The 23300-nt window shown below is 39.1% G+C and overlaps 3 protein-coding genes across 3 annotated transcripts; 2 read left to right on the forward strand and 1 right to left on the reverse strand.

Annotated features, from left to right (window-relative positions):
- Positions 1-566: 566 nt before the first annotated feature.
- LOC145895717 (uncharacterized) lies at positions 567-2051 on the forward strand. Its single transcript, XM_082984502.1, has 3 exons — positions 567-605; positions 965-1074; positions 1232-2051. Exons 1-3 carry the CDS (start codon positions 567-569, stop codon positions 2049-2051), a joined length of 969 nt encoding a protein of 322 aa, XP_082840628.1.
- A 342-nt stretch (positions 2052-2393) lies between these two features.
- Positions 2394-11237, reverse strand: LOC145895378 (xanthine dehydrogenase/oxidase-like). The gene is made up of 30 exons (XM_082984182.1): positions 11101-11237; positions 10630-10687; positions 10249-10345; positions 10082-10190; positions 9863-10031; positions 9719-9787; positions 9481-9572; positions 9018-9258; positions 8522-8673; positions 8194-8400; positions 7821-8005; positions 7576-7750; positions 7434-7514; positions 7258-7372; positions 6985-7163; positions 6797-6919; positions 6374-6480; positions 6186-6306; positions 5906-6033; positions 5758-5845; positions 5557-5684; positions 5336-5486; positions 5068-5225; positions 4760-4925; positions 4271-4399; positions 4013-4140; positions 3456-3648; positions 3210-3398; positions 2981-3148; positions 2394-2914 (listed from the first exon to the last, which is right to left on the reverse strand). Exons 1-30 carry the CDS (start codon positions 11191-11193, stop codon positions 2852-2854), a joined length of 4062 nt encoding a protein of 1353 aa, XP_082840308.1. The 5' UTR covers positions 11194-11237; the 3' UTR covers positions 2394-2851.
- Positions 11238-13316: 2079 nt separating this feature from the next.
- On the forward strand, positions 13317-22816 carry LOC145895718 (xanthine dehydrogenase/oxidase-like). Its single transcript, XM_082984504.1, has 30 exons — positions 13317-13409; positions 13479-13536; positions 14514-14610; positions 14674-14782; positions 14858-15026; positions 15097-15165; positions 15335-15426; positions 16015-16255; positions 16424-16575; positions 16695-16901; positions 17101-17285; positions 17352-17526; positions 17583-17663; positions 17725-17839; positions 17931-18109; positions 18175-18297; positions 18536-18642; positions 18710-18830; positions 19057-19184; positions 19245-19332; positions 19389-19516; positions 20042-20192; positions 20303-20460; positions 20616-20781; positions 21151-21279; positions 21776-21903; positions 22012-22204; positions 22262-22450; positions 22511-22678; positions 22754-22816. The coding sequence occupies exons 1-30, from the start codon at positions 13317-13319 to the stop codon at positions 22814-22816; spliced, it is 4062 nt and encodes a 1353-aa protein (XP_082840630.1).
- The last annotated feature ends 484 nt before the right edge of the window (positions 22817-23300 follow it).

The raw sequence follows: 23300 nt of genomic DNA on the forward strand, positions 1-23300 counted from the left end.
AGCAGTCTTCTGTTGCCGCATCATGTAATTCGTCGCTATGCGTTTAACATCAAGAAAAATTGTTTCGGAAAAATGAAGGCAATTAACAAGTCAAGTCACAGCCTTCTGCGACTTTTTTTAACATTGTAACAAATTATCCTGATACATTTATGATTGATTCGTTACAAGTGTGGTGACTCTTTTCAAAGTGCGTAGCACGCGTAAAGTGTTTGTGTCATCACAAAAATAGACCATCATATAATCCTTTGGGATGTGTAAACAACATACACATTGCATTACGTGCGGGTATACGAACCCCGATAATGCGGTTGGATGGATTGTTTTTATTTGCAATTTTTACATAGTTAGTCACTTTAGATGCTTAGTCATCATAACATGACAAATTATGTAAAACTTTTTGCTGTCACGTTACGTTACCACAAGCGTTTGTACACATGGCAGGAAATCGAGTTAACAAAACACTACGTGATGTAAACCTGCAAAAAAGTCGAAATTATCGCTTAGCACGTTTTGCAGGAAGCGGAAAGAATTGCTGTCGTTGTTATGCTATACATTAACCCATTATTATGGGAAATCGAATTTCAACAGGAACGAATGGAACGTCTGTAAGTTTTTACTGTTGGTTTGATTTCTATTGACGAATATTTTACTGAATCAAAACACATTTTGCCAATTTGCTGTAGGCTATTTTTAAACTAATTATGGGAGCGCTGTTGGATATAATAGACAGCCCCGAAAAATTCAGTGCATTAAATAAGTGTTGATATTGATAATACTACGTATTACCTCCATTACCCATTATATTGCCATAGGCTAACATCATTAGGTTGCAAACCTCTGACGTTTTTTTGAAATACTGATGTAGCTTTGGGAAATGGTTAAAAAATGAAGTTCATTAGGTCAATATACGAAGCGAATAGTGTGAATAAACGCGTCATTTAAAAACATTATTACTTTTAAACAGAGAAGTAGTTTGCTTGGAACCGGAGCATTCGGGGAGGCGCGATTAGTAGAACTACCCGAGCACGGAAAAGTGGCTTTAAAAGCACCTAAAAACAGATATAAACAACAGTGGTAAGTGACTGTACCCTTCCTTGCAATTTCTAGTACCTCCGTTCTTTGCAATATAATGCCTTGGTGCCGCGCACTATTGAATCATATTGTTGATTTAATACTAGGTTTGCTGTTTAAAATACGAACATACCAAAGGCTTTATATCATGTGTATATAGGATTAGGAGCGAGGCGGAACTTCAGATGGTTGCCGAGCACGAAAACATCGTGAAGGTTTATGGTTTGCTCCGTCCATTTGGAGGTTTGGAAATCGCCATGGAACACATGCAGGGAGGCAATTTGCAAAGATTGCTTTTAGACAAGGATAAGCATCTCACCTACCAGAAACGACAAAATATGTGCTATGATATAGCTCTGGGCTTGGATCACCTTCACAATTTGCCATGTGGTGGCTTTATTATACACAACGATATCAAACCCGACAATATCCTGTTAACTACAGATTTGAGATGCAAAATCGCTGATTTCGGGTGCAGTATGTGGTATGACAACGCAGGAAGATTTGTGGACGGGTGCCCAGAGGAGTTATTTTGTATACTGTACGCGGCTCCTGAAAAGTTGCTTCACCATCTGTTGCCTTTCACCGAGGCTGATCACGCCAACCATCAGTATCACACTATCACCCATCATTTGATCGACTGCAAACCAGAAGCCTGTGCGAAAAAAGGTAAAAATGGTCGATATCTACCCCATGAAAGTTCGGATATTTACAGTCTTGGTATGACGATCCATATGCTGTTGTATCGCGTTTTTCCGTGGCGCGGTAGCCTGGAAGGTTGTCTGTCACAAGTGTTAAAAGGCAGACGACCGGAAACGCCGAAAATTTACGCTATCAAGTCAGAAATGCAAAGTGCCCGGGTGCTTGCGGGTGTCATGTTTAACTGTTGGAAACAGCGATATACTGCCCGACCTACCTCCAAACAAGTATGTCTCCAACTTCAAGGTCTCCCAAACCTCATTGAGGCGAAGGCGGATTGAAATTGTTATTTTTCTATCTTATTTACATTTATAGACGTTAGGTATAGTTAAAGTTAAAACTTTTTTATAGTGAGCTGCATACAGGACCACTGTTTCGACCTAATAAGTCTCATTAGTGCGATATTTTCAGCTAAGACATCCACTTTGTTTTTGAGAAATAAACAAATTGCAAAAACAAGTTGCCTCATTTAGTTCTTGCAGAGAAAACAAGACAAGCCATTTATCCTTCATTGGAGAAAACATTTTTAATTTTCCGTCCTTCGGTTAGCAGCATATGTTTCTGTATGCCTTCGTGAAAACGTTTTAAAAGCTCCTGAACAAATTCCAATCATTTGTAGTTGTGTGTTAGTTTGTTTGTACAGAGTTAGTTCACCGACAGTTTGCACCAATCTCAGCGAAACATTGAACTTTGTTAACACGAAAGTCATAATTCATAGATGAGGTAAAGACGATGGCACCACACATTTTCTCGTTCTCCCTTTCCCCCTTCCCCACCCCAAAATTGAAAATTCGGATTTTCGCAGAAAAAAAAAATTCCCGAAAAGCTTATGTCTTATTTACAAAAATTGTTGGCTTGCTACGCCAATGCATATTATGCACATTGAAACAACAACATAAAAAAGATTGAAGCAAAACATTAACACATTTGTTATTGTTACTGGGATCAATTAAGCAAGCGGCAGCTCGATTGATAAAATTCTTTACAAATAAGAGATGATTCAAGTTGAAATTTACAGCCAAAGCACAACACTTGGCAAATATTAAATACACATTTTTCTGGATTTTGTTTCCGAAAATCTCTATGCGGTAATTGACCATGAAGATAACTTTCTTTCTTCTTCCTCGTTGGCATGGCGACGATGCTGTAAATACAACCCATGACACGTGGTAAGCTTATATAGTAAATATACTACAACAATATAACAAACTTGTTTTGAGAAGTTGTCACCACACGCCATTCGGATACGTTCGGCAGTTGCGGGAGCATCCATCCGAAACGGTCCGATGAGTCCCGAGTCTTTCCGAGCAGAACCAACTGCCGCTTTAATAGCAAACAAGGCCGAAGCAGAAAGAAAGAACGGCGGCTCCCCAATGCCCTAAACCAATTTAAAGCACAGAGTTTTGCAGGGCAACAAATGTCAGTCATTCGCACGTTACTTTCGACGAGTAAATGGCTTTGTCGTTTTCCGAATTCCTCAGTAAATGTACGTTAAACTGACGAGGGCAATTTCCAAACCCAGGTATCTTGTAGGCACCCGGTCCGATAGTTAACATATGACCACTAGGAGTGTGCAAGGGCTCTTCCAAAGTGAACATTCCATAACCTTGTACAAATCCACCCTCGATCTGCATTACAATGGATGCAAATTTGAATGTAAAAAATTCAATGCAAATAATTATAACCTGTCCAATGTCAATAGCCGGATTCAAACTTCTACCGACGTCCATTACAATGTCCGTCCTCAACACCACGTGATCACCGGTCAAGCAATCCACCTCAACTTCTGACACAGCAGATCCGTATGTAAAGTAGTTTCCCACACGTCCATCAATTATCCCATTCTCTTTATCCCAGGTGTAGTGCATATTGGGTACTCTAATATGTTAGCATGTTGGAGTAAAGTTTTTGTGCAAACGTAACGTAACATAGAAATCACACGACGTCAAATGCACAAATTGTAAAATCCAAATGAAAACTCAAATTGCGTTAATTTCTTCTGTATGACTGTGTCTATTTACTGTCATAAAAAACACATACAACTCCTGAACAAATTCGTTTAATATGAAGTCGTGTTTTAGTTTGTTTATATAATTTTGGTTCATCGACAACCAGTTTGCTGCAATCTTTTTGTTCAAAAGTAAACCTCGACCACATGAAAGTAAATAATTAGTTCATATTTGGCACTCAAACGTGACGTAACCGCTGCATGACGTACAAAAACATTGACTGTTCTTGATACCTGTAATATCCAGTTGCGGAAAGGCTAATGCGCTTTACGAAAGCTTTCATTATTAGATCTTTCCATTCCAGTTCCGGAAATTCTTTTCTTAATGGCGTAAGTCTCTCAATTAACTCATCGCAAGCAGCCTGGAAAATGTGGGCAAATTTCCTCATGTAAACAAATTGTTCTTTTTACTTAAGTAAATTGGGTTTTGTTTTAGGTTTATTACCAACGATGATGCTTTATGTAAAGGCTAGATATAATTTGAAATGTTACCTTCACTGCCATGCCGTTCATATCTGAACTGATGCTGGCCACTGTAGCTACTGTGTTTGGAACAGTGTTGGTGCTTGTTTCTGAAATATGAATTTCATCAATGGGTATTCCCAAGCAGCGACCAGCAATCTGAAACAGAAACACTAGAATTATTCAACCCACGGTCACATGGCAAAACCCTACCAGTGTTTGTACATGGGTTATCCTCGCTTTTAAACAATTGGGATTATGAAACGCGGAGAAATATCTAACCGAACCGCGCGGTAGGGCCTGTTTTAGGAGATAGCATATAAACCCTTTTTTGGCTGAATAGTTTAATTATGAAAAACTAATTACTATTACTTCTTTCATACCAAGCAAGACTTATTCAACAACAAACATGCTTTTTGTGTAGAAAAAACAGTCATGAATTTTAAGCAACAATTGTTTTATTTCGTGGCAAAAATTAAACTATGGCGACAAGTGGTTACCATTGGCCTCCTAGCAAACCTGTATCATTTTTGTGTGAAGTCCCTGCCCCATTTCCGTTCCGCCGTGAGTCAAATACACTGAACCGTCCGTGTAGATGTGCACCAGCGCCCCCGACTGACAGCGCGCTTCCGGGAATCCAATGGCAAATTTGGTTGGAACACAAGATATACCCCTTTTGCGCCACCTAGCCAATAAAAGTGAAAACCGATTTGTTTGTGTGTTTTCAATAACAATGTTAACCCCAACAAAAGTATTACAGACCACACATTCATGTAAGAAAAGATTTCTGGTATTTGGCGTTTTTAAGTCAAATTAATTGTTCCCACCGATTTTGTTGGTTAAATTCGTCGACAGCTTGTTTTCTTTCAGTAAAACCCGACTTTTCCATGCACTCGTCCCAGCACCGTCTCGCCGTGCAGGGATCTAAGTTTTGGCCATAATGAGTTGTTTCCCCAAGTTCCTTGTACATGTTCTTCTCTCTTATCTAAAACCAAATCATTACGTTCAAACCTGATTAAAAATTTAAAACAAATGCTGAATACAATTCGCCACCAAAACTTTTACGATCAAACAATGGTGCAGAAAACATCTTACTGATTCTGGAAGCACACCGAGGTGTTCGGCCACTTTTGTAATCCATGACTCTGTGATGAACATAGCCTGGGGGCCTCCAAATCCTCTAAATGCCGTGCTAGAAGCTGTGTTGGTACGACAACCCGTACCACGAACGTACAAATTTGGCACGCTATACAAATGTATTTATTAGTGCAATGCCAACAAAAATCATGACTTTGGTTGCGTGGAACTTATTTTACCGGTAGCAGTTGTCGAAGTGGATTGCAGACTTCTCAACAACCGCCGGTGTATAATCCGATGTGTGTCCTCCATTGCCGTATAGTTCGGCTTTGACTGCTTTAACTGTCCCATCATCCATAAAGCCAACCTACGTGGAAATGAGGGTAGTGCACATTGAAGCAGTATTGGTGGAAGGAACAGAGCAAATAGATTCACTATACCTTGTACTTGGCGTAAAAGGGATGCCTGCCTCCAGTCATAATCATATCATCTTTCCTTGACAGCATACAGCGAACAGGTCTTCCACACCTATGTGGAAAACATACATGTATAGTTCACCTAAGAACCTTACACAACATTTCATCTCACTTCTGTGCTGCAATGGCCACAGGATTGCTGACCAACCAGAATCGACTCTCTTTACCTCCAAATCCACCTCCCATTCGTTTTGTCCGAACTACAACTTTGTTCCGTTTCACCCCAAGACATCTTGCCACCTAACGCGTTGTATCAGACAATAAACGCACTAATAATTTTCTTATGCTGGATCAGAGAATTGAAATATTGATACAATGCATAGATCTCTGTCAACAGTATTTGTTCTTGATCTTTTAACAAACTAATTCTTCGAAAATAAATTCGTATCTACCTGATCTTGAAGTTTGGTCGGATCTTGGCTGGATGCAAAAACTTCCATTTCTCCGTCTTCCAACTTCGGTACCGCAAGACAAGCCTGTGTCTCCATGTAAAAATGCTCCTGTCCAGCGCTCCTTTAAAACAAGCGATTCTGTCCACGAATCCCGATTCCGAAGGTCAAGTTTAACATCAATATTTTACCTAACTTCTCCCTCAATCACGTGATCACAATCTTCCATCGCCTTGTCTGGATCTCCACGAATTATTTTATTCCGATCACCCATGAAAGAACCGTGTTTGATCGCATCCTGTGGTATTTTCACGAAAAAATTCAACAAATATTCGGTGTTTGCTGAATAAATGACCACAGAGCACTTACAAAATAATGTAATCTTTTATTATAGATCCGGTACTAGTTCATTGCAAAAGTATGCAAAATGCAATAAATTGCTTTATATTTACACAATGTGACATGTTTACGATTGTATAGATGGTCATCAATTACATTTCTTGATGCAACGTTTTATTTTAGTGGTATAATAATTTTGAACTACAAAAGTTGTCAATTTGCATATATTGTTGTTTGATTAAACATTTTTTGCTTTGTCTTTTTTCAATTATAACCTCAATAGTAATGATGACGGGTGATATGTCCTCATACTCGATCTGCACCAATTGCGCAGCTCTTCGTGCGTGAGACTGAGTGTCGGCGATTACAGCACCAATAGTTTGACCAACGCAAGTAACCTGCAACAAACATATCCAATGTACATTTGTTCTCAAATATATTCTTCACAAACGTAATCTTCAACCTTGTCAACTGCGAAAATAACATCGTCGTCTACTATAACCCTAACGCTGTTAGATCCCTTGACGTCACGGTGATCGACATACGTCACAAAACCTGGTGACGGCATCGCTTTGCTTATATCCACGTTGCGCACGTATGCGTGGGCGTGTGTGCTTGTCACGAAACAAAGGTACAACTCGTCTGAAAATATGTAAACGAATCCCATTCAGTTATCGTGGCATCGTTCGGTTACATAATAGTTTTTTCTAAAAACCTGTAAAAAAAATCCATTTACCTTTATACATAGGCATGTCATCAATGTAAACAGCTTCACCGGTTGCATGTTTATCCCCTGACACGTGTTTGATCGGTTTTCCCACCAAATCCTCGACTGGTTGATCGTCGTATGTCTAACAATGGAATTTATGGATTAGTATTGGAATTTTGCTTTGTTTTTTTTTAAATGTTTACCCCTTGCCAGGTTTGCGTTCCAAGTTTACCATTCACAGATAACTCATTCAACGCGATAGTGTCGTGATCCTTAATAGAGCCCTAAACGCATATTGTTGAAAGAATGTATCAATTGACAAACTTTCCTGATATGTATATATACCTCAATTATTCCCTTGTTTATCAAACAGTTCTTGACATAAAGAAAGAACTTAAAGAAAAAGCTCGCTGTCAAGGCCTCCCTGTACTCCACCATTCCTCCTGGCGCATCTAGTTTCAGTGGAAGATCTTCGGCAATCCAAACCATGTAATCTTCAACAAGCTTGTCAGTCCAATCTCTAAATATTTAATTTTTTTTTGAACCATTGGCAGAAGTCCAAGGCAATATTATTGAAACATTTTCAGTACCTTCCGATCATGTTCTGCATTGTTGTCTTCGGCATAACTGAAGTTGCCGCCATTCCACCAAAAGCTGCCAAAAATTTCTTAACTTTGTTCGTTCCCGGATGAAAGACGACACGCATGGCTGCGTTCACGATAGCAATGTCGTCTTCTTTCCGTTTTGCTTGTTTGTATGCTTTCATATACTCGTCCTGTGAGTGTTTGGAACATGTGTACAAAATGTTATTCAAAAGAAATTTTAACATGAAATATTTCCTGTCATGGGGAATTGGGTCTGAGAGACACGTTTATTTTCCAACATAATTCTTCTAACGAATTATTCGAACAATCAATACCTCAGATGAAATTTAGTTACATGGGCCGCGAGCACTCTAATCACCTTTTCATTAAAAGGAACTCGAACAGAAAGTAGAACTTCATCCTTCGCAGCACACGTCGTCCTGTACTTGGGGAAAAAGTTTTGATCGATTAAAACTTGTCGATCACAACGAGAATGTGATCTAAAAGTTGCAAGACTTTCGTTTGCCATCAGGATTGGATTAAGATCAGAGATTGGACTAGCTGTCATGATGTTGCCTCCGATTGCCTGCAACAAAAATTGTTGTGTATTCCTCACACTGTTGCTGTATACAGATGTATCTTTTTTGCCAAACACGAAACATACAATTGGTTTTGGTGAAAATGCTTTTAGGTATTACGTAACTTACTGCAACGTTTCTTATTTGATCGCCTGCAAACCAGTGAAGCATGTCGAGAAACTCAGTCATCCATTGCGTGCGATACGCTTCGGTGCCCTTCATGATAATTTGAAACTTTTCACGAAGATTCGTCAATGTACAAGACGCCCCGAAGGTAACTCCTATGTCAATAACTGCCTGTTATTTAACTTAAAGTTGTGCAATCAAGTTGCTTACAATTGAAAAAACATAAACGCCACAATTAAAACATTATTTTTGCGAGATATGTTCCCATTATGAAAGGAAGAAGAGTGGTTTTGCAATAACAACACAGAAAATCTGTTATTTAATTTCCCCCCATTCCTTATCGACATTAACAGACGTATATCTATAGATTCATACAACACTTTGTCATGGTAAAAGTATACATGCCAAACCATTTACTACCAATAAGATTGATCATAAGCTTTGTTATACAGACGTTATTTTAAAAATTTATCTGCCGGGGACAAAGGAAGTTGCATACCCTTATTGTCAAAACTGACAGAAGAAAGTTCGCTAACATTGACCGGTGATATGATAACTGGAAATATTCTTCCTTTTACGTTGCACTCGACTCCAATTTCAGTATTCCCGTTTACCAGTTGCGCTTCTGGGTATTTCCCTTTCAGTGCTATCAGTTGATCCAGTGACGTTGGTCGAAACCACGTGACCCGTTCACCGACGAACATCAGGGGCTTCGCATATTGTTGCGACTTGGATTGAATCTTAAACAGGAGTTACCATGCTTAGGTAAACACCACAAACTCGCACAAATATCTTTTTGATAGATTGAAAATCTGACGGCCAAAAAGGGAGATTTAGTTCCAAATGCTTCTCACTGGAAAAATGCGACAACATTCGCGGCTACAAAACCCCGACCGATTTTTGCCCGGACCAACAATTGTGTCCGAAGAAAGTATACGTTAAAGAAGCAGTGAAGTACCTACCAACAACTCTGGTGGAAATATAAATTCTTGGGACGGATCGTATCTTGCAAAACACGCGTTGGATACCGAATGAAGATCATTGTTTCCAGATACTGGATGACAAAAACCACCTTAGTTTTAAATAAATAGTGTACATATTTGGATAAAAGTGAATTAAACGACCTTGGAACAATCTAACAAAATTATCACAAAAAGTTGGATTCAGCCTGTATTGGTCTGTGGTAATAACACAACTTACCACCGTTTAACTTGCAGCACTTTTCTTTCATTGGGCAACCCGAATTTGCATCAGAGAAAGTGCTGAAAGCTAGAAAATAAAACCAAAAACCAGTGTGTTGTGTTCATGGCCTTTAGTTGCACATTAGATAGAACGATAAATTACCGCTTAGTATAGGTCTGTATCCTGTACAACGACACAGGTTTCCCTGCAAACAAGCCTCTATGTCTTCCGCGTTCGGTACCGCTTTGTTTCGCAATAATGCGTACATTGACATCACAATACCAGGCGTGCAGAAACCGCATTGAGAACCGTGGAACTTTGAGAGGCGTTCCTACAAGGAGCGAGTTAGTTGATGTCGATTATTAATAACGGAATTAATACCTGCACTGCGTGTAACTTGGTTTTAGTGCTTCCAATTCCTTCCACAGTAGTAACAGCACATCCGTGAACAGAAACCACTGGAGCCAAACATGCGTTGGCAGAAAAATGACTGAACAGAAATTAAGTATAAGTTTCAAAACATTGAACCATTTGTTTTGTTTCCTCACATAATCTTGTTATGGATTGAATCCCATTTAGAGATCATGACTGTACAAGCTCCACAACCTCCCTCCCCACATCCCAACTTCGACCCGGTTAAACGCACTGCGTGGAAAATATTGTGTTGCACTTAATGCTAAGCAGTCTTTTATCGGTGATGCTTATTAAACAGGATAGACAAATGCCTTCGTTGGTGATACGACAATACTTAGTTGTTGGTTAGGCCTACATTTTAGAGGCTGTGAAACAGACATAGGAAAACACAGCAGGCCCAATTCAGGATAAAGTGGGTGCGAACCAGCGTACTAACACGCCATGTTAGCTGAAGATTGTACAACAACTGAACACATGTATTGCCTCACTTGGGTGGCAAAGATTCGCTTACTTACATTCCCGCCTTAAGTAAGTCAGTAAAGTAGTTTCCGGGTCCGCATTCTTTTCAACAACCTGTAACAAGATAATCCGGTTGTTAACATCCGTTCAACTTGTAAACAATCATTGGCATAACGCATACAACACCCCCCTAATTGGTGTTAACATCGTTATACACATCACATGAGGAAGCTAGATTTACTGATGTGGATTTTACGTGTTAATTTATTTCTATCTCGACCACAAAAGTAATAATGTGCAAAAAAGTAATAATTTTTCCGTGATACATTCACAAAACTAACAAGACGCAGATCACAAAGTATAGAGGAAGGTGGGACAAAATTGGCTCACACAGATGCCAATTTGGTGTTTGCACCGCAGAAGAACCGCATCACATTTCCATGATTGGTATAAAATACTTTTCAGGCTTCAAGCAACAAACACGATTGTTAGGTAACAGTCACAACGTGGTGCATGAGTTGACAAACCTTTTCTCCATTTACGTAGAACTCAAGAGCATCCGGTTTCTTACTCCACGCATTTACACTTCCAGCTTCACCGTTGATATTTAACAGCACCATTGTTTAGATTTTTTTTGCAGATGCCGAGACACCGAAATATTACAAACTGGAATATAAAGTAAACACAAACATGCGTAAGCATACACTAAAATACTAGCATATACACATTGCAAAACGCTGCAGTAATTCTGGCACATGACTTTGTCCACAAAACGGCAAACTATGTTCCAACCCACGCCCGTTCTTCAAAATCAACACGCGATGCTTGTGCACAGCAAGGCAACACGAACTAGAAGCAACCACATTTCTTGTCAGTTTACTAAAGTATGCCAAATTCCACTACAGCAAGTAACATTGAGTAGAAGAAAGCAATACAACTTGTTATCGAAGTTCTGCAAATAAAAAGACCGTACACTTTAGTCCAAAACTGTTTGCTTTTGGTTAACCAGTGTGCAGCCGACCAAATCGATGAAAAAGGCTGCAACTGCGGAGGTACATTCCATTCTTTTTAAGTGGGCATACGCACACAACGATTCATATATCATAAACAGTATGGAAGGTTTTAAAGTACCATTACTATACAACGTGTTTTCACGCTCTTGTCCCCTCCGCCCCAATTTGATTGATTTTGCATTTGCGTATTGTATGTAGTGCGGAAGATGACGAAAATTGAATCTTGTGCAGTTTTGATGAACACAGCGTTTTACATTTAAAATGTATTGACAATGAAACTCCTGTTGCTACCAGGCATATTGCAATTTAAAATGTATTGCTCTTCTAGCATAAAATTTACGTGCTGTATTGTTACGATGTGTTCGTCTGGTATACCTGACACACCTGATGAAGTCTCGCCGCATGGCAGACGAAACGTCGTAACAATACAACAGGAGTTTCATGGACAAAGTCGCCGAAAATTCACACACCTATAATGTACACACTCAAAAGAGTTTGTGGCAGAATTACTTACAAAGGTTGGATGGCCAGTCTTAGTTTGTCTCTGTGTTTCTCTGTGTTTGATCAGTCGCAACTGCATCCTGTCCCATCACGTGAAAGAACGCAGATGACTTGTTTGAACAAACAGGCCACAAAGGATCCTGTTTAATAATATAGAGCAGTGGTTTTCACCTGAGGTCAATCCCAGGGTTTTTGTTCAGAAAGTTTCATGTTTGTTTTGTCTCATTTTCTTTTTTTTAAGAAATGCCAACGTGACAACTGTGCATAACTTCAACCACTAGTGGAGGCATCTGTACGACAATATTCGGCAAATTTGTCAAGGTTCGCGTTCCATATTTCGTCAAACTTTGATTTTATTCGATAACAGCGATGTGTGAAAGCGCGTGTAGAAAATGCTTTGCCTACGCAAAGGTTTTAGCCAAGAGTAACGAGCAAACGTACTTTTCATATTCATATGCAAATATTGGGTTACGTAAAATTCACGATTCTACCTTGTAAGACGGTCGAATTATCTGCGTTTAAAGTTTAGTTCGTATTGCTTACCACACATATATATACAATTAAATATGGTTTTGTTAACAGCGATTCGGGAAGTGAAAATGTTCGGAGCAAGAAGCCGGATATACTTGAGTTCTACGTGAATGGTGAATTTGTTTGTTAGCTCATGCCAATGCACTAAACTGAACGAATGTTAACAACTGGGTTATCTTGTTACAGGTTGTTGAGAAGAATGCGGACCCCGAAATCACTTTACTGACGTACATAAGACGGGAATGTAAGTAAACAAATCTTTGCCACCCAAGTGAGGCCATACATATGGTCAGTTGCATACAAGTTCTAGCTAACACGTCGCGTTGATCAGCTGGTTCGCAATCACCGGAAGTTGTGCGTTTGTAGCCCTGGCAAAAAAGCGGCTAAAATATAAACAAAAACCCGATAAGTGTTAAATGTTGAAAGTTTTAATAATATAGAGCAGTGGTTTTCACCTGAGATCAATTCCTAAGGTGTTTCTTTGTCAACTTTTATGTTTGCATTGTCGCATTTTTGTTTAGTAATTTATTGTTCAATGTATCACTTACATTTTGAGGTCATAAAAAGACGAATTGCATGCCTTAAACCATATGCTTGGACTGCGATGTTTTAAAAAGATTAGGGTTGCTATATCTACATGTGAATGAAAGAGCGTTTTGCTTATCATATTTTACATACATATATATATACAGTTAAGTATGGTGTTGTTAAATGATAACAGCGATTCGGGTATTGAAGATATTCGGAGCAAGAAACCGGATATACTTGAGTTCTACGTAAATGGTGAAAAGGTTTGTTAGCACATACCAAAGCACTAAACTGAACGAATGTTTTTTATAAACTGGGTTATCTTGTTACAGGTTGTTGAGAAGAATGCGGACCCCGAAACCACTTTACTGACCTACATAAGACGAGAATGTAAGTAAACAAATCTTTGCCACCCAAGTGAGGCCATACATATGGTCAGTTGTATACAAGTTCTAGCTAACACGTCGCGTTGATCAGCTGGTTCGCAATCACCGGAAGTTGTTCGTTTGTAGCCCTGGCAAAAAAAAAACGCTAAAATATATAAACAAAAACACGAGAAGTGTTAAATGTTAAAAGTTTTGATAAAAGGCGTTTTTTACCCCTTGGTTTTTATTTGTTAGGCATATTTGACGAACACAGCGTTTTACAATCATAAGAACAAATATCGTTTTTCAAGTCTTGACCCTTTTTCAATTTATATACTGTTTATTGTTGATGATTTAATTTGACGCCATCACTGAACAGCGCAGCTTTTATCCATATGTCCTGTCGTATTGATGCTAACACGTCGTATTGATGAAAGCTAAGTCGCAATCTCCAGAAATTGGTCGTTTGTTGACCGGCATGAAAGCCGCCAAAACGCGAACAAAAACGCGTTAACTCTTAAATACAATTAAAAGTCATTTCAAAACCAGCATCGTCCCCAGGCCATCTACGCCATTGTGGTACGACACTTTATGCGTATGCATGTGATTGTCCAACAATGGTAGTGGCAAATGTGTTTTATTTTTTTTTATATATTTAGGATGCATTTTTTTATGATTACAGCAATTTTGCCTCTTGGTCCAAATATGTTCTCGTCTAAACTTGTTGTATTGAGATTAGATTCGTTGAATTGAAAAAATATCAAGACTTGCATTTCGCTCTCTTTCGGTCCTTTTTCTAGTGAATTCCGAAAAAAGATTTGTGAAGTCCTTGCTTTAAACGCAATAGGTCGGTGATTTGCAGCAAGTGCAGGACATATTTCCATTCAGCCCACAAGCAAAGGGCATACAGAGCATGGCATTATTCTCCCTATTATTCTCCCTTTTACGTATCTTCCTATGCCGACTATTCAGTAATTTTCCATCACAGTATTTTCCACGCAGTGCGTTTCACGGGGTCGAAGTTGGGATGTGGGGAGGGAGGTTGTGGAGCTTGTACTGTCATGATCTCTAAATGGGATCCACTCTATAACAAGATTATGTGAGTGAACAAAATAAATAGTTCGTAGGTTTGAAATTTTTTGTTAACTTTGTTTCCTTCCAGTCATTTCTCTGCCAACGCATGTTTGGCTCCAGTGGTTTCTGTTCACGGATGTGCTGTTACTACAGTGGAAGGAATTGGAAGCACTAAAACCAAGTTACACGCAGTGCAGGTATTAGATGAAGATTACTTTTTAACTATAACGTAAAGTTTACATATAACTGTTTCTATATTTGGTGTGCTTTAGGAACGTCTTGCAAAATTCCATGGATCACAATGCGGTTTCTGCACGCCTGGTATTGTGATGTCAATGTACGCATTATTACGCAACAAGGCAGTACCGAATGCGGAAGACATCGAGGCTTGTTTGCAGGGAAACCTGTGTCGTTGTACAGGATACAGACCTATACTAAGCGGTAATTTATCGTTCTATCTAATGTGCAACTAAAGGAACGCAACATGAAAACAACACAGTTTATTTTCCAGCGTTCAGTACTTTCTCTGATGTAAATTCGGGTTGTCCAATGAAAGAAAAGTGCTGCAAGTTAAACGGTGGTAAGTTGTGCTATTACCACAGACCAATACAGGCCGATTTCCTTTTTTAGCGACAATTTCATTAGATTATTCTAAGATCGTTAGATTTACTTCCTTTATTTTAAGCAATGAAACATTTAACCAAATATGTTCACTACTTGTTTAAACAAAGGAGTTTTTTTACATCCAGTATCTGGAAGTAATGATCCTCATTCGGTATCCAAAGCGTGTTTTACAAGATACGATCCGTCCCAAGAGATCATATTTCCACCAGAGTTGTTGGTAGGTACTTCACTGCTTCATTGCTACATGAAAATCAGTGGTGATAGCAAAAAAAAACCTGATCGAAACGATTAAAATTACAAGAAAGAATTAACTGTAGACCAATAATTTGAAACTTTCAAATGTTTCGCATTATTGATTTCCTATTGTAATAAATTGGTGTCGCTGGTAGAATGACAAAGCTCATATAGGGATAGATTCTGGCATAATTATGGAACCAGTACTTAACTGTAGACCTAGTGTTTTCGTGTAGATGAGATTTCTTGATTAAGTAAATATAGGTTTGCAGGCTTGGCAGCACAGGCATTGCAGCCTAGCTGGATCAGCTACTTTTTCCCGACAAGTTGGAGCAAGATTTGAAAACTTCTCTCAGGAAAAAGTGACCGATCCAGCTAGGCTGCAATGCCTGGGCTGCCAAGCCTGCAAACCAAATGATCGCGATACTTTAGCTGTGATCGCCAAGCTAAGACCTGCGCAGTGGGGCGATTCTGCCAATTTATGCCATTGCATGAAATATTACTGCGTTAGGTAAATATATTTACTGAAGTAAAGTTTTTCAACTGTTACCCAAACATACCATGTTTTAAGATTAAATCCAAGTCGCAACAATACGCGACGCCACTTATGTTCGTCGGTGAACGGGTCACGTGGTTTCGACCTACGTCACTGGATCAACTGATCGCACTGAAAGGGAAATACCCAGAAGCGCAACTGGTAAACGGGAATTCTGAAATTGGAGTCGAGTGCAACGTTAAAGGAAGAATATTTCCAGTTATCATATCACCGGTCAATGTTAGCGAACTTTCTTCTGTCAGTTTTGACAAAAATGGTATTTAACTTACTTAACACACTCGTTTACATCAGATGTAAATAACCTGTTAGTGTTAATATTACTTTATTGTTTTGTTGTATGTATTCAAACATATTCCATTGGTACACGTGTATTAGAAAACGGGCAAATTATAATCTGCAAAATAACAGGCAGTTATTGACATAGGAGTTACCTTCGGGGCGTCTTGTACATTGACGAACCTTCGTGAAAAGTTTCAAATTATCATGAAGGGCACCGAAGCGTATCGCACGCAATGGATGACTGAGTTTCTCGACATGCTTCACTGGTTTGCAGGCGATCAAATAAGAAACGTTGCAGTAAGTTACGTTAAGCCTGAAGCATTCTAACAAAACCAATTGTATGTTTCCTGTTTGGTAAAAAAGATACATCTGTATCTAGCAACAGTGTGAGGAATACACAACAATTTTTGTTGCAGGCAATCGGAGGCAACATCATGACTGCTAGTCCAATCTCTGATCTCAATCCAATCCTGATGGCAAACGAAAGTCTTGCAAGTTTTAGATCACATTCTCGTGGTGATCGACAAGTTTTAATCGATCAAAACTTTTTCCCCAAGTACAGGACAACGTGTGCTGCGAAGGATGAAGTTCTACTTTCTGTTCGAGTTCCTTTTAATGAAAAGGTGATTAGAGTGCTCGCGGCCCATGTAACTGAGTTTAATCTGAGGTATTGATTGTTCGAATATTGTATGTTTCGGTTAGAAGCATTCAGTGGGAAAGTAAATGTGTATTTTGGTCCCAATTTCCCGTGATAGACAATATTTCATGTTAAAATTTAGTTCGGATGACATTTTGTACAAAAAAAGCTTTAAAAACTTACAGGACGAATACATGAAAGCATACAAACAATCAAAACGAAAAGAAGACGACATTGCTATCGTAAACGCAGCCATTCGTGTCGTCTTTCATCCGGGAACGAACAAAGTGAAGAAATTTGTGGCAGCTTTTGGTGGAATGGCGGCAACGTCAGTTATGCCGAAGAAAACAATGAAGAACATGATCGGAAGGTAGGTGAAACAAATTGATTTTCGACGGACGTTTTGTGTTAAATTTGTATTACTTGAAACATTTAGGGATTGGACTGACAAGCTTGTTGAAGATTACATGGTTTGGATTGCCGAAGATCTTCCACTGAAACTAGATGCGCCAGGAGGAATGGTGGAGTACAGGGAGGCTTTGACAGCGAGCTTTTTCTTTAAGTTCTTTCTTTATGTCAAGAACTGTTTGATCGAAAATGGAATAATTGAGGTATAAACCCAAGTTGGTAATTAATTATTTCAAATGAGTTAACCGTCTGGTTCTAGGGTTCTATCAAAGATTACGATACGAGCGTTTTGAGCAAGTTATCTGTGAATGGTAAACTTGGAACGCAAAGTTGGCAGGGGGTAAGCAACTATTCATGTGCAATTAAATAAACAAACCTTGTAAAAAAAATATATCTTTTAGACAGATGGTGATCAACCAGTCGAGGATTTGGTGGGAAAACCGATCAAACACGTGTCAGGGGATAAACATGCAACCGGTGAAGCTGTTTACATTGATGACATGCCTATGTATAAAGGTAAATGGATATATACAGGTTTTATAAGGAAACTATTCTGTAACCGAACGATGCCACGATAACTGAATGGGATTCGTTTACATTTTTTCAGACGAGTTGTACCTTTGTTTCGTGACGAGCACACACGCCCATGCATACGTGCGCAACGTGGATTTAAGCAAAGCGATGTCGTCACCAGGCTTTGTGACGTATGTCGATCACAGTGACGTCAAGGGATCTAACAGCGTTATGGTTATGGTAGACGACGATGTTATTTTCGCAGTTGACAAGGTTGAAGATTACGTTTGTGAAGAATATATTTGAGAACAAATGGACATCGGATATGTTTGTTGCAGGTTACTTGCGTTGGTCAAACTATTGGTGCTGTGATCGCTGACACTCAGTCTCACGCACGAAGAGCTGCGCAGTTGGTGCAGATCGAGTATGAGGACATATCACCCGTCATAGTTACTATTGAGGTTATAAAAAACGCTTAAAAAAAGTCAAAATCTTTTGATCTAACAACAAAATACATGAACTAACAAATAATGGTAACGAGCAATTGTGGATCTGGTTTAACAAGGATATTCGCGGTCAATAAAATGGCGAGCAATATATGTGCTGTATAAATAGTTTGAAATTCCTTAACTGCGGAAAAAAGAGTCAATTACTTTTTCTGAAAATCAAAACTTACTGGCACGGTCCATATCACAACAGGATGCGATCAAACACGAGTCTTTCCTTTGCGATCCCAAAAAAATAATTCGTGGAGATCCAGACAAGGCGATGGAAGATTGTGATCACGTGATTGAGGGAGAAGTTAGGTAAAATATTGATGTCAAACTTGACCTTTGTAATAGGGACTCGTGGACAGAATCGTTTGTTTTAAAGGAGCGCTGGACAGGAGCATTTTTACATGGAGACACAGGCTTGTCTTGCGGTACCCAAGTTGGAAGACGGAGAAATGGAAGTTTTTGCATCCAGCCAAGATCCGACCAAACTCCAAGATCTGGTATATACGCATGTATTTCCAAAAAAATCGCGTTTGTTAATTTTATGCAAAAATGGACGAATCGACTAGAAATTTTTAAAACTATGCAATAATTCCAATATCATTAACAAATATTATTTTCAGTGGGAGATCTATACATTTTTTTTATTTCATAACTATTTTTGTTTCCGTGAACATCAGCATAAAGATATTATTAATACGTGTGTTGTCTCATACGACGCGTTAGGTGGCAAGATGTCTTGGGGTGAAACGGAACAAAGTTGTGGTTCGGACAAAACGAATGGGAGGTGGATTTGGAGGTAAAGAGAGTCGATTCTGGTTGGTCAGCAATCCTGTGGCCATTGCAGCACAGAAGTGAGATGGAATGTTGTGTAAGGTTCTTAGGTGAACTATACATGTATGTTTTCCACATAGGTGTGGAAGACCTGTTCGCTGTATGCTGTCAAGGAAAGATGATATGATTATGACTGGAGGCAGGCATCCCTTTTACGCCAAGTACAAGGTAGTGATAGTTCAATTCGTCCCCTCCAATCTGCAGAGGTTTGCATTTCAATACAGGTTGGCTTTATGGGTGATGGGACAGTTAAAGCAGTCAAAGCTGAACTTTACGGCAATGGAGGACACACATCGGATTATACACCGGCGGTTGTGGAGAGGTCAACAATCCACTTCGATAATTGCTACCGGTAAAATAAACTCTCAAATTAATGTGTAGCATTACACTTGTGATAGTTTGTTGCTGATGCTGCCAGGCATACTACTTACTAATTAAAAGCTCTTCTGGCAAAAAGAAACACTGGTTTGTTCGACGTTTCGGTCGTTATCCAACAGACCTTCATCAGGATAATCAAAGTAAAACGCCAACACGGCGATAAATAGTCACGCGCGCAAAAAGCAAAAAAAAAGGCAAGAAGGGCGAAAGAAGCACAACAAGTTAAGAAAACGGCGAGGGAGGAACACCATTAATAGAAAATGCGCGCCAGCAGGACAAAACCGGGGTTTAAAGCATAGCGCGCACCTCACGGCACCTCAGGGAGCTTGTGCTTTAGACCCGACCGAAACGTCGAACAAACAAATGTTTTTTTTTGCCAGAAGTGGTTTTTGATTATTACACTTATGAGTTGTTGAAAGTGTTTACATTATTATTTAGCGATTTTTTGTAGTTATTGGCATTGTAATTTCCGAAAACCAATAATTTTTTTTTTTTTTAGCGTGCCAAATATGTATGTTCGGGGATCAGCGTGTCGCACCAACACCGCTTCGAACACCGCGTTTAGAGGGTTTGGAGGCCCCCAGGCATTGTTCATCACAGAGTCATGGATTTCAAAGGTGGCCGAACACCTCGGTGTGCTTCCAGAATCAGTAAGATGTTTTCTGCACCATTGTTTGATCGTAAAAGTTTTGGTGGCGAATTGTATTCAGCATTTGTTTTAAATTTTTAATCAGGTTTGAACGTAATGATTTGGTTTTAGATAAGAGAGAAGAACATGTACAAGGAACTTGGGGAAACCACTCATTACGGCCAAAACTTAGATCCCTGCACGGCGAGACGGTGCTGGGACGAGTGCATGGAAAAGTCGGGTTTTACTGAAAGAAAACAAGTTGTCGACGAATTTAACCAACAAAACCGGTGGGACACTTTTTGGATATCAACTGCTATCAACTTTACATTTTCTTTTGCTTTAATAATTAATACTATTTTCCATCGATTGTGTTCAAAATAAGTCAAATTCAATGTTTCATATCATGTTTAATTTTTTTTATTTTTTTTATTGATTCATATAGGTGGCGCAAGAGGGGTATATCTTGTGTCCCAATCAAATTTGGCATTGGATTTCCCGCATTTCGCTGCCAGGCGGGGGCGCTAGTGCACATCTACACGGACGGTTCAGTGTATCTGACTCACGGCGGAACGGAAATGGGTCAGGGACTTCACACAAAAATGATTCAGGTTTTATAGCTGCAATAATTTCCGATATGGTGTTGATTGTTTAATGTGATTTCGACGCAAATGACGTAAGTAGTCTGATGGTAAATTAGGTATCGACCCCATATGCGCCTCTATGATAACAGGACAATTGTTCAGCATTTCATTCCTTACAAAAAGTTTTCATTTCTACAAAAACAAGTCACAGGATTAAAATTCCACTCCAAGCTTTTTCGATAACCAATATTTTTTTATGCACTGTCTAGAAAGGTTTCTCCAACTTTCAGCTCCGTGTACAAAGATATAATCAACATGGATTTTAATGTGCATAATTTCTTATTCTGTTCGCGAAATAGCAGTCTCTTGAATAAACACTTTATTTTTTTATTTTAGATCGCTGGTCGCTGCTTGGGAATACCAATAGATGAAATTCACATTTCAGAAACAAGCACTAACACTGTTCCCAACACAATAGCCACAGTGGCCAGCATCAGTTCAGATATGAACGGCATGGCAGTGAAGGTAACATTTCCAATCTCCGTTTTAAATTCCTCAGTATTTACAACATTTGCAAATGGAAAACAAGATCATCCTAGGTAAATAACAAAATAATAACACATAAATAGATAAATTTTTTCAATACGTCGTCTCGGTCTCAGTTCTATAACTTTGATAATTGCTAGTAAACTCCTTTGGGCAGAACAACTTATGAAAAAACTTCATACGAGCTTTCGCGACCCTTATAGCTTCATCAGGTTCTGCAAATAGGCTTATAAAAGTGTCAGTCTATCCAAAAGAGTGCTGTACCGCACATATGTATATGATGTATAGATTCTCAAATAGCATTTTTAGCTGTATTCAGGCGACCAACATTTACAAACACTCCAAATAAAACGCAAATAACTTTTGCTTACAATAGCATGAGTTAAAAAAAAGCCAGAATGCTGTTCATCATAATGCTGGTAAATGCTGCATTAATAGCATGAGTTATAACACAATAAATATTTACATGTTCAAGGCTGCTTGCGATGAGTTAATCGAGAGACTTTCACCATTGAGAAAAGAATTTCCGAAACTGGAATGGAAGGATCTAATAATGAAAGCTTTCGTAAAACGCATTAGCCTTTCAGCAACTGGTTATTACAGGTAACAGGATGGACTAATATTTTTTACACGTCTGCCTTGTTTCAACAACTTTAAGTCACATTGGAAAAAGCTTGGAATAAATTTCAAATAAATTTGTTAACATGTTAGCATTCCAAATATGGACTACACCTGGGATGACGAAAACGGTAAAATAAAAGGTCGAATCGGGAACTACTTTACATACGGAGCTGCCGTGTCAGAAGTTGAGGTGGATTGCTTGACTGGTGATCACGTGGTGTTGAGGACGGACATTGTAATGGACGTCGGTAGAAGTTTGAATCCGGCTATTGACATTGGACAGGTTATAATTATTTGCATGGAATTTGAGAGTTTTAACTTTGCAACCATTGTAATGCAGATCGAGGGTGGATTTGTACAAGGTTATGGAATGTTCACTTTGGAAGAGCCATTGCACACCCCTAGTGGTCATATGTTAACTATCGGACCGGGTGCTTACAAGATACCTGGGTTTGGAAATTGCCCTCGTCAGTTTAACGTACACTTACTGAGAAATGCGGAAAACGACAAAGCCATTTATTCGTCGAAAGTACGTGGGAATAAACAACATTTGTTGCCCTGCAAAACTGTGTGTGTTTGTTTGGTTTAGGGCATTGGAGAGCCGCCGTTCTCTCTATCCGGTTCAGTTTTGTTCGCGATTAAAGCGGCTGTTGGTTCTGCTCGGAAAGACTCGGGACTCATCGGACCGTTTCGGATGGATGCTCCGGCAACTGCCGAACGTATCCGAATGGCGTGTGGTGACAACTTCTCCAAACAAGTAATTTTTAGTTTGATTGAGCAACAAGTTTGTGAATGCTATGAACTTATCATTTTTCAAGTGTTGTGTTTGCAGCATCGTCGCCATGCCAACGAGGACGAAGAAAGAAAGTTATCTCCATGGTCAATTACCGCATAGAGATCATCGTAAACCAACTTGTAGATAATGGAATGCTTTTCGCGTTACACCCGATTTTTTGTAGCACGGCTGGAAATTCGATGTATTTATTTACAAAGATAATTAAAAGTCATCATCATATATCGCTTTTTACTATTGTTCTTTTTGTGTCGCTAACGACATTGATTACTGTTTATGTTGCAAATTGATTCGTGCGCAATGATGGAACGAAATAGTAGCAACTATATCCTACTTTAGATCTGTGCACTTCATGTTTACCGTCTTAAGCTTCAAATTTGTCCCAAATTGCGAAAAATAACGGCTTCCCACTTTCATGAACGCTGTGACGCACTCATTCAAAACAAAATGTTATGAATACGCACCCGTACATTATTGACCTGTTTTGGAGATAAGACCTACACTTTCCCTGAAATGGGTCATAATTTTCGATAGCTAAAATCAGGTATATGACCGTTTTTGCTCTTCCTGATTTGTGATATATATT

This window comes from Ascidia mentula, chromosome 3, assembly GCF_947561715.1.
Source record: "Ascidia mentula chromosome 3, kaAscMent1.1, whole genome shotgun sequence".
NCBI lineage: Eukaryota > Metazoa > Chordata > Ascidiacea > Phlebobranchia > Ascidiidae > Ascidia > Ascidia mentula.